General features: G+C 31.5%; 1 protein-coding gene across 2 annotated transcripts in view; it reads left to right on the forward strand.

The window, feature by feature from the left end:
* The window catches only part of Snx17 (sorting nexin 17), a 73,852-nt gene that overhangs the window by 25,419 nt on the left and 36,185 nt on the right, over positions 1-12,248 (forward strand). Inside the window, exons 7-9 of one of the 2 annotated variants that reach the window (XM_085826570.1) lie at positions 3,819-3,959; positions 10,056-10,118; positions 10,294-10,407. In XM_085826570.1, the coding sequence (XP_085682696.1) occupies positions 3,819-3,959; positions 10,056-10,118; positions 10,294-10,407 (318 nt within the window). The remainder of the gene's footprint in view (positions 1-3,818; positions 3,960-10,055; positions 10,119-10,293; positions 10,408-12,248) is intronic. The other variant, XM_085826571.1, reaches the window with a different exon arrangement.

Raw genomic sequence — 12,248 nt, forward strand, 5'->3', positions numbered from 1 at the left:
GTAGATTGTTCATCACTATCACTTTCTCTTCCATAATCTTTAATAGAAATATTGGATGTAATGAATAAATTCAGCATAGTAAATAAAATTTAACATTCGTTGGAAGTGAAATTCATGAATACATGTTATTGCAGCAATTGATGTATTGGATCACTATGTAGCCTAAAATAATACATTCACACATAATGATACTCTGAATAGACATAAAAAAGAACATTAATCACTGCACCTCAGGAAATAGGACATTAAAATATAAAATTTACATTACAGATTTTACATTATGCCCCAGGGCACCTTTTTTTTAACGTTTTGTGCGTTTCCTTTATTTATTATTAGAAAGTCCTCCACGAAGGCATCCCTCCTCTTTAGCAGGCAGATAGCCCTAGTGTGCTTTGCCGTAATTAAATAAATCAAACCAAACCAAACCTTTATTTATTAAATATCATTTTCTTTGCACTTAAAGCATAAAATTCAATTCAACAGCAATATTGCAAAATAATTTTAAAATGAGCATATCTTTAGATTTTCTGATACACAGTATCGTGCTCTGGAGATAAATACCGCCCCCCAATACAGTGTTGCCATTGCTCATTTTGAAATCGTTGAGTTTGTTGATAAAAAATTCAAGTGTTATGAAATATGGAGTCTATAATAAAACAGATTTCAAATTAGGGCTTCCAGATGCCTATATTCAGTGGAGGATTTCATTATTCAAAATTTGATGTCTCTAAGTACCGTTGTTTTATCACAATGCAAGAAACGTACATACGTTTATGCAGATTCTTCATTATTTAATTTCTTTAAATATAATGCAGGGCGATAATATTTGGTGGCAACAATTTGAAAAGTGATTTGTCATTTATAGTGAAGTGGCGCACAATGCCAAAATGAAGTTAATAGCCCTTCTGGGCTAACACCATTTGGGCTAAAAATAATATTAACACCTCTCATCAGTGATTAATTCTTAATACAAAAATTGCTTCTCTTCAGATGCAAATTTACATTAATCTAGAAGGAAATTATACATTAAAATAATTCAGGACTTTGCATAAATGTTTTTAGTTTATTTGCCCTTAATGACTTTATTAAAATGTCTGCAGTGGTTAGATAATAGAGTTCTTAAGACTTTTTACAAAATATCTAGTGTGTATTATGTTTGTGGTTCTCAACCTTTTTGCTTATGTACCCATTTTACCATTGCTAGACGATAATTTTTTCCACCCTTCTTTCCAAAACTCGAAAAGTACATATATATTTGTTTAAACATAGATTATTTTTATAAATTAGGCAAGAAAATGTATAGAAAATGTTGTTAAATGTCAAAACTTGAATGAAAGTTGTTTTTTATATTCATAAACTAAAATTAGATATGTAACAGGTAAATAAAAGGCTGACCACGTGCCTCCCCTCTTGAAACTATGAAATACCGCTGGATGAGAACTCCCAAATTATATGTTTAGTTCCTCCATCCCCCTTCTGCTGCTTTTGTTCTTTTTTAACAGTTTGATGCAAGTTTGGTTGTCCTTATTGAAAATGCAGACTGTTTATTTCTTGTGAAAATCTTGCAGGTGTCTTTTAATTTTGATTTCTTTCTTTGTTGTTTTCACAAGAGATATTAATTTTACTTCAGTCAGTGGCAAAATCATGCAGTGTAAACAACTAAGAAATGCACAGCTGTTTTCTGCATTTCTGTGCATAAACACTGTTTTGATATGCAAAGATGTAACTATTGTTGGATTTCCTTGTTGTTTTCCCTTTCAGACGTTTCTTAGATATAATTTAAGATCTTTAGTTAATTTCAAACATCTAAAGAATCTTTTTAGTTTTGTGTGATCAGTTTTGGTAGGTTTTCTCTCCTTTCTGGGTGAGATGGAAATAGCAGCTGCTAAATCTGATGCAGTATTAACTGATTAATAGTAGTAATACTATTACACTTTTCTATTCTCTACTGAAAACTTTGGGATCATGCTTTTGTTTATAATGCCTGAGATCAGTAGGAAATTTAGGTGTCTTACAGTCATTCATGTGATCTTGCTTTTTTCAAAATATAGCTTTATTCATTTATGCAGAAAATAAATTCCATCACCGTTGTGTTCAAAATATCTGGTTGCAATGAAAGTTTTCAGCCCCCCCCCCAAAAAAAGTTCTTAATAAAGTTAGGGAAAAAAACAATGAAAGCAGTACCTTTAGTGCGGGTAGTAATCACCACTCAAATATATGATTTTCTGCCAACGTTTTGGTAGCATTTCAATGCTTTCGGCCCAGAAACGTGGTGGCTGCGAGTCCAAAAACAGGTCAACCTCATTTCAGATGTCCTGTGCTGAATTTACGATAGCACCAGCAAGATATAGCTGCAGGTGTGAAAAAATGTAGAAGTCTGCAGAAGCGATGTCGGGTGTGGCAAAAGATCTCATTCGAGCCCCATTAAAGTTGTATAATTTATATGATAGGCATTTCTAAAATTGAAATCAAGTTTCTATAAAATGTCCTGAATTATATTTCTTAAAATATAGTGTCTCTGGTTATGCATGCTAAAGAGTTTTATCCCAAATCCATCAGTATAAATTGGAAAAAAGATTCATCATTTAAAAACAATAATCAGTTTTAGTTGTATTTAGATTTAAATGCAAGTATTATCCAAATTTATTATGCAATATTTGGATGAAAAAAAAATGGCTAAATGAACAAATGTGAATAAATGCCGAAAATTAAAAATGCATTTGGGAACTGACCTGCTTACATAGTCCTAAAATGATATATGACAGAAATGATGCTATACATCCTCATTGCATGAAACAAAATCAATGATGAATGATGTATGGAATAAATGGTGCTGTATGAAATACACTGACAGAAGCTTTTGCAAATGACATACATGCTTCTGTAACATCATAGGCCGGTTAAATGTGATGTCATATTCACCTTGGTTTAAATTTCATAAGGGATTTAAATTCCACAGATTTGCCGCTGTAGTCGGTCACAATATATCTTCCCAACTATACTTCAATAGATTGCAGCTAGCCTAAAAGTTGATTAATATATTTTTAAAAAATTATATGCAAGAAGTAGTGCTGGTTTGAATTTTCAAATAGCTTTTATAATAAGCATTATTTTAAAAAGACATTTCTGATAGTCCTAATTATTACTTTTTTAATGCGCATTTTGTTATTAACGAAATTTGCATTTCTTTAAAGATTCAGGAATGCTTTGAACTTTAATATTAATTTCATTATGAATTAATTTTAATTTTTATAAGTTGCCCTACAATGGCAAAATAGTAAGATAACTGAAGAGTGTTAGTTGAAGCTATGCTCACACCCCTGTGAATGCGTTAACTTCATGAGTTTCTGATGATTTTCCTAATATGTAACATGAAGACAGGCCAGTATCCTGTAGGAAGTTCTCTATGAAGGTATCTCATCCCTTCAGCAGATCCCATTTTGTGCTTTGTGATATCCAAACAAGTAACTTGATTAAAATATCAATAGTATTTTAATTTTTAGTGTCCTTGTGGAAAGAAAAGTCCAGTTTTTATAGTTTCGTCAGTAATATCAGAAGTAATCAACATATAAATATATAATTCCAATAAATGTAAGTAAGGGCTTTAATTTTCTGAATTAAGACAGGCTTATTTGTTTTTTCAAGCCTTTTTCAAGTAATTATTATGAAAAACAATCAAATTTTATGATTTTATTTGTTCTAGTTTAAAAAATGTATATGTTTAAGTAGTGACATCCAAATTAGCATAATTTATTATATGAAGTAAATAGATAAAATAATTAAAAATTTTTTTTTCCCTATATGTGTGACATTTTTAGTACCTTCAACTTGCAAGAAGCCTTAAATTCTATGGCCATATACAGTTCCGGCGTTGCGTTTGTGATTATCCTACCCCTAACACAAGTGTTACCATTAGTGCAGGTGGCAGAGAACTAGTTTTTTACTTTGATTCTGATCCAGTAAGTAGATCTTGCTCCTTAATTTTAGATTATATATATTGCTTTTTGTGTTGATTATGACAAATTAATCACCAATATTTCCAAAAGGCAAACTTCTTGTGAATTAAAAACTTAATCCTTTGAAGTAACCTTAGAAAATGTTAGAGGCTGTAATTGCATTCTCATGATAATCTGAAAATCAAGCACTAATGCAATTTTAACTTCAAATTTACTACTCCTTCAACAAGCCAGCAGAGTGTAGAACTGTTGGTTGAGTAATACTGTTTTTTGAATTTAAATAATAATAAAGAATATGTATTGAATTAAGATAAAATGATGCGTAGGAACTCTGAATTTGCTGTCATGCTGGACAAAAGTGGTACCTTAACACTTTACAGACCGCTATCGGTTCAACTGCATACGATGTCCGACAGGCCGCTCAGCCACAGATTCTCCCTGTTCTGAATAACTGTCAGGGCAATCTGATAAATCGTCTAAATAAAGCTCTCCAGTACCATTATTTTCGCTTATCGTGAACGATAAATTTTTTAAAAATGGTGTGAAAAAGTGGAAGTTTACAAAGCAATGCACTTAACGCAAGTAAGCAATGTACCTCAATACTAATAATAAAATGCATATGATATAGCAAATGGCTGTTGTTTATATCCATGACTACCGATTGGTAGGCTATTTATAGGTAGCCCCGAGAAAAAAGCGTTTAATAGGCTATCGGTTGGTAGGCGTTGGTGAAAAAAAGCCAATAAATAGGCGACTGGTCGGTAGGCATTGGCGAAAAAAGCCGATTAATAGGCTATCGCTCAGTAGGTGTAGGCTTAAAAATGCCAATTAATAGGCAATCGGTCGGCAGGCGTTGTCGATAAAAAAAAAACGATTAATAAGCAATTGGTCGGTAAAGTGTTAAATGGCCCTACTTGTAAAAGTTAAAACTTCTGAAAGAGTAAAGCACTAGAAATGGTGAGACATAAAATATAAAGTAAACTGGTTGGAAATTTGACAGCTGCATTTTGTGTATCATCAGATATCTTTTGTATCCTCCTTGATCATTTCTGGTTATTTATGGATACATGGGGGGGGAATCTGTTGCATAAATTTCTAGTTGTTTGTAAAAATTGATTTTTTTAAAAAAATTTTTTTGCAGTCTCAAGTATGTCCAAAAATTTGGTTTCTTTCTCCTCCTTCTGTCTTTTTATTTGCAGTTATTATTATTGTTTTTTTAATTTTGTTTCTTTCACCATATAGACTAGAGGTGGGCAAATACTTTAAACTATGGTCCATCGCAATTTGCCCTGGTACTTGTGTAACGATCTTCTATAGTGGCTAAGGTGAAATGGGAAAGGGGGTAACACCAGTTCTCAGAAATTTTTTGAAACAATTACAATTTTAAATAGTAGAAATTATGTACAATATGCACATAATTTCATATTTCGTACTTTAAGTTCTAGACGTTGAATGTGGGATCACAACAGCCAGTGATGCACAAAATATACATGTAAATTTCAAGGAATATGAAGCCCCCCAAAAAGGCATTAATCAAACATTTGTATGAATTTACAGCTGTGCATACAGTTTTATTACAAATGCTGTCTTACATAAGCAGTTATTAATTAATATATACTCAATTTGATACATGAAATCTGGAATGTTCACACAGATTAGATTCAGGGAGTAATGCTTGATACTAAATGTAAATTTTCATCAGTAATTTTTTATTGATATTTATTTTTCATGTACTTCATTAGTGAAAACATTCTTTAGCATAAATATATCCATCCAAATGAAACTGAATGCTTTTTGGCATAATTCGGAATATTTTAGAATTTATCTACATTCATACATAAAAACCATTAATTCACTTGAATTAAACTTTTCTTTTACCAAATGTTCCAACTGCAATCATTCAGTTAGAAATGAACCTGAACTAGAGCATTTCTGCTGATTAAAATTAAACAATGTACTTATTAATGAAAAATCATTTTCAGTTTGCATACAAAATTCGGTAGGAAAGAGAGGGAAATGTTGTTGCACAGGATTTCATAATGCATTAAGCAAATAAAGGGGCCACATGTGGCCCCCAATCTGGCCTTTGCCTACCCTTGATATAGACACATAAGTAAACGAATCCAGGTTCACGCTTCAATTTTCTTAAGAAACTGAAGAATGAACCTGTATCTTTTTATTTAATTTGTTATCTATCATTCGTAATCTGTCATTCATAAATCTATCATTCAGTGGTCACATCCATTGAATGATAGATTTATTGCAGTTTGAAGTCTCATTTTTACTTCCTTGTATGAAGTAAAGGAAGTATTGCAATTGTGAAAAATTAAAGGTGTCATAGTTCAATGAAAATATCCAATTTGACCATTCTCAAATCCATTTGAATGAAATTTTCATGTGACATCTGTACATACAGGCAGAATAAAAGTCTTTCTTTTCCAAAATGGATATAAAAGAGATTGATAAGAGATTTTTTTTTGACATCTGTACCTACATACATATGTATTTCACATAACTGTAGAATGTTAGAAATGAATAACTGTAGAATGTTGAGATTTGTATATAGGGCTGCTGTAATATCTAGTTGTGCACCTCCCTTTTTCATTGCAATCGGACGCACTGAACACATATGTATATATTCCCACTCTTTACCTGCCTTGGTGATCTCATTCTTTTTTTTTATTCTTATATGTTGGTAAATTGTGCATTTTTTGCTATAAAAGTGATTGAATTATGTTGTTTGTATGTTCTGGTTAAACTTTATTTGCCTTTAGTTAATCTTCATGCAATGATTGTAAAATTATCAATAATTTAAAAGTTTAAGGAATATTAAATCTAATGAAGCTGCCATTTTTTTACATTTGAAACTCTTAGTAGAATAGTGAATTATGTTAGTTTCTGCACCAACTTCAGTGTCTTTTTGTCAAGTGGGACCAAAAGTAAATTTTCAGTTGTGTACACTGAAAAATCTGTCTTTGTGTCCATTGACCGAATTGTTTGTGTTTGTGACGAAACTCTAATCTTAATTGTAAAAAGAAGGGGGAAAATTAAACTGTTTTTAACTGTATTTGGTGTTTTAGGTTTTTAGGTGAGATTTTATGTATTTTTGCTTTGGTACTAAGTGAGAACTGAGTTAATTGAATGAGAAATACATTTGTAATTAAATTCAAGGAAATAAGTTTAAATGAAATGCAGCAAAAAAATGTGTATAATTTAATAGGCTGTACAATAAGTCATGTGAGGTCCACATCAATATTTTTCTTTAACTTGTTTCCTTCACAAGTGTTGAGAAAGAGATTTCATTTCTGGATTAACAAATACAAATCAAATCCAAAAGATATCTAAGAAGAAACAGGATGTTATAGTCTGAACTTAAACATTAGCCCATGCATTTTGTTTTGCTTCCAATTTTGTCAAACAGGTGGCTAAAAAATTTGAAAGATTTTCTTTCTCCTAGTATGTATCATTGTTAAACATATGTTCTTGCCTAGCATACATATTTGAAAAAAATCCAATTTTAAGCAAAAATATCCTTATTTAATTCTGAACAAAATATGTTGATACTTAAGTTTCGTAATTGAGGCAACTAACTTTCGTAATAAGAACAACTTAATTCAATCATTTTTAGAGCAAAAAATGCACAATTTACCAACATATAAGAATAAAAAGAAATGAGCTCACTGAGCCGAGTAACAAAGTGAGTACATATATATATGTGTGTGTTTGGTGCGGTCGATTGCCACCAAAAAGGGAGGTTCACAACTACATGCTATTGCAGGCCTATATACAAAACTTCAAAGTTGTGTGAATACTTGTTTTTGAGTTATGCGAGATACATAACATACGTACATATAGACGCCATGAAAAATCTCTTCTGAATCCATTTTAAATCAGTTTTATAATTTATTTAAAGAAAATAGTCCTTTATTCTATCCTTACATACACATGTCATGCAAAAACATCATTAAATTGCATTTATTAGTGGTCAAAATGGATATTTTTGTTGAAATATGGTACCCGGAAATTTTTGTGATTCCTTTACTTCATACAACGAAGTAATAACTGTGTCTGCGTGTATGATTTTAGCAACAATGATGAGGAATTTCTGGGATTGCAATGAATAAACGCTGATTATTTGCTAATATTTTAATGTAACAGTTCCATTTTTATTGTATAAAGTGGAGTACAAAGTCTGAGATCTGGACTCGTCGGGACTTCGGCGATTCCGGATTTGGAATTTTTCTGAATATTAGATCATCAGTTCAAATCTAGTGAGATGGTGTGCACAAATTTTAAAATTAAAAATATTGTTGTGCTTTTCTTTTCTGACACCAGTTGTAACGTTCTTTTCTTCCTTCACGTTTGTACCGGGTTCGTGTGGATTTGGAGTGAATAACAACGACACTTGATGATGAAGTATCAAAACACACTTTATTGGTCGGTATTAATCAGGACAGCTCTAAAATCTCCTTTACAGTCATCGAACTGTTATAAACACGCTGACACGATCAGTGATACAGCTTTCAGGTTACCAAGCTATCACGGTGAAGACAGCTTCACTGCAAAACACCAGAGTACGGCTCCCAACTCTGCTCAGTCGTTCTCGGAACTCCACATACTCTCGAGACTCTCCACGCTACAACTTGCGATGCACTTGGCAACAGCGACTCATCGGTTCAGTCGTTCCCGGAGCTCAACATGCTCTCTTGACGATGCACTAACCGCAATGCACTACGAGACTCTTTCGGTGCACTCTACGACCCACTGGGCACTCGCTGCCCAGCTGTCAACTTGGTCGACTCCGCACGGGCTGACTCACCCTCTCGATGAGACACATGCTTCCTGACTGCAGACCAACTGGGTTTATATAGCTTTCGGCTTGTGTTCGAGAGCATTCTGGGCTGAACCAGTAAGAATTCATTCCAGAAGGTTCTTCAACCGTCCATGGTATATATCGCGAATTTTGTTGCCAAATGGGCGATTTCTTGCCAAATGTGGCAATCCTGCATTCCCTTTCCGTTTTATGGCAACCCTAAAACTGCTTTGCGGGGAAGCCATCTTACCGCGCCTGTACATTTCGTAGCAATATGAAATCGTGTTTTATGAAATAATGAAACATCTATGATCTAAAGGGTATCAAAATTTATGAAAAAAACTTAATATTTGTTTACTTTACTAAACACTTCTTTGACTGTAAATTGTTTAAGCTGCTTCATTTTTTGTGCTAATACTTTCTCTTCAAATTCTGTAGACTGGCATAATTTCTTGTTCAATTACAAGGTTCCACTGTACAAGTCCTGTAATTGCTGAGTCAGTAATTCTGACTAACTTGTCAATCAAAATTTTTTCATTTTAAATAACCTCTCATAACTTTTTTTCACTATCGGTAATGGTATTTTATGGATATAGAACCATACTACAGATTTAACCATCCATTAATTGGTTGATAATTGGAACATTGCGATTGCAATGAAGAACTTCTGCTATATCATCTTCATTTATTGCCACTTCTCCACATTTCTTTACAAAGTCCATTAATTGGAAAAGCAGATATGCAGCTACAGAGCCAAATTATTGAATACACAAATTTATGCTAATAATAAGGTATTTTATTTGGTACTGATGTGAAATTAAGAATCAGGATTCTCCATATTCTTTCTTACGGGGAAAAATATCAAATGCACATGCATAGAGTATTAAAACAAATTCCTAAAAAAATTCTTGTTGGTGACTTTAAGGTCTGGTTTTTAGATCATTGTGGATATTGGACATCCGGATCTCAGATTTTATACAATATTATCATTTAAATAGGCTATTTGATATTTCTCTGATTTAATTGCTTCTCGTAAATTATAACGTGATAAACCACAGTGTGTCTTATAGGCCGGAAAATATGATACTTTTCCTTTATGTCCTGCCATGCATTTTAGCAGTTTTTTTTAAAATTGTAAATAATTTCTTTATAATTATAGGAATAGTTTATAAATGGCAGTTGCATAATGGAGTATATATTTTTTAAGTTAAACTTATTTTTTTAATATAGTCACATATTTGATTTGTATAACTTAAATTAAGTGCACAATTTCTTCTGTTTTTTAGTCATCAGACAATAAAGAATATTTTAGAGTAACCAGAATTAAATGTTGGAGGATTACCACCTCTGTAAGTTACTGTAATTTCTTTTAAAACAGTTGAATGATTTTTAATTTCCATTTATTTTTGAATTCTGATTTTTATTATATTTATTTTGTTAAAGGTATTTAAGGATAAACATAACTTCTGTTATTGAAAATCATTTGAAAAGTTAAATATCCATTATTATTATTATTTAATGCAGTTGACAGATTCGGATGGAAATCATGGATCTTTAGTTAAATTGAAACTTGAGTTATCATTTGAATACCTTATCAGCAAAGATCGTTTGAGATGGATTTGTATCAACAGTGACCAGGTATGTTAATGTAACTTATTTTATGTTTCAAGTTATTTAAGTGGTAATGATCAAAATTTTATTTATTATATTAAGAAGTTTTGTGTTTTAAGAAAGAACTTTTGTATTATTTTTTAAATGTGCTGAACATAATCAGTATATCATATATTATTAATTATCACATGAAACATGTATATGCAGTCCTCCACTGAGGGCTACCAGCAAATTTTTTTTCATTTTCAAAATTTTTTAATTATTTCATGGGGTAACATGAAATTTTGAGATAAATTATCTTTTGTATTAACCATTTCCTTATAGATACGTTCATTCAATAACATGCATCATAACCTCAATAATCATATCATAACATTCAATAATCTATAGGAAATTTCTTCGTTTTGGCAAAAAATTATATCGAACACTAAAACTTAATCCATGAAGTACGATTTGTAACCAGATTTCAATTTGAATTCAAGATTGTTTTGTGATTCTCTTTTCTACATTATTTTGTGTCTACAAAACATTCACTTGTGTTATTATTGTTCAAAAATGGATTTCTAACCCAATCCACTGTTTCTGGTTCAAGGAAATCTGTAAATCTTGCTGGTATATTTTTATGGAACATATGTAAACTATTATAAAAAGTGTTTTACTTGCCCAAATATTTTATTTTTGCATCCAATTTACAATAATTGTGGCATAATAGTTTTCATATAATCTTATTTTTATTTAAAAAATGCCAATTTTTAAATAAATAAAAAAGTTTATTTCAAAAAAAATTTGCACCTGTGTCTTGAAATTTATTATTCAAGACATTAAATTTTATTCCTAGTATTGTTAATGTGTGCAATATTAGATTTTATTTTGTGCTTATAATGTAAATGAACATCTTCTCTTCAAAAGTTTTGATAACATTAAGGGGGGAGAAAGAGGAGGAGGTAAAACGTGTAAATTATTTTAAAATGTTACATTTCAGAACTATCAAACTTCTGTGTGAGCAACAGTCTCTAAACATTATTATGTGTAAAATGATTACATTCTGATATTAGTATGCTGTTATAACAACATTGATGCTGATATTGTTTCCATCTTGGAAAAAAAAAAAAAAAACTTTCTACTGCCCCCTCTTGATGTTTAATACCACTCTGAGTAATTCTAATATTACTTAGTTTGTGAAAACATGGATGTAAATGATCTCATGAGGAATTCTAAAAGTCAGGTTCCTAAAGATAATCTTAAGAATCTATTCTCTTCTTAATAATTAAAAAAAAATATTTTTAGCAGAAATCCAGCCCATAATACAGTTACAAAGTCCGAAATCCAGATTTGTCGAGACTTTGACAATTCCGGATTTGAGATTTTTCTGGATATTAGATCATCAGTTTGGTTACATCAGTTCAATTCGGTTTGAGATGTGTGCAAAGCAGATCCGCAGCAATGGAGCGAAATTACTGATTGTACATATATATGCTAAAATGATTGTTTCTTCAGTAACAAGGTATTTTATTTAGTGTCGATGTAAAATTAAGAATCGAGACTCTTCAGATGTTTTATTATGCGCTGAGGGGGAATCAAATGAACATGCATAAAGCCTACGAGAAAACATTGTTGGTGGTTTTGAGGTCTGGATATTAGATCATTCCATATCATGGACGTCCGGATTTTGAACTTTGTACTGTATATTGATATCAAGAACAATAGAAATTAATAATTACACTTAAATTTATAAATTACCAAAATCATTACCTCAAACTTTCTGTTAGCTTGCTAGTACAGGGTAGTCACAAAATCACCATGAAGTGCTCTATGGTCATGCAGTTCAGGTTCTTAACTTCTAGCACCAAAAGAAAAACATAGATGGT

This window comes from Stegodyphus dumicola, chromosome 11 (assembly GCF_044657685.1).
Source record: "Stegodyphus dumicola isolate Sdum_Otavi_A_Nest chromosome 11, ASM4465768v1".
NCBI lineage: Eukaryota > Metazoa > Arthropoda > Arachnida > Araneae > Eresidae > Stegodyphus > Stegodyphus dumicola.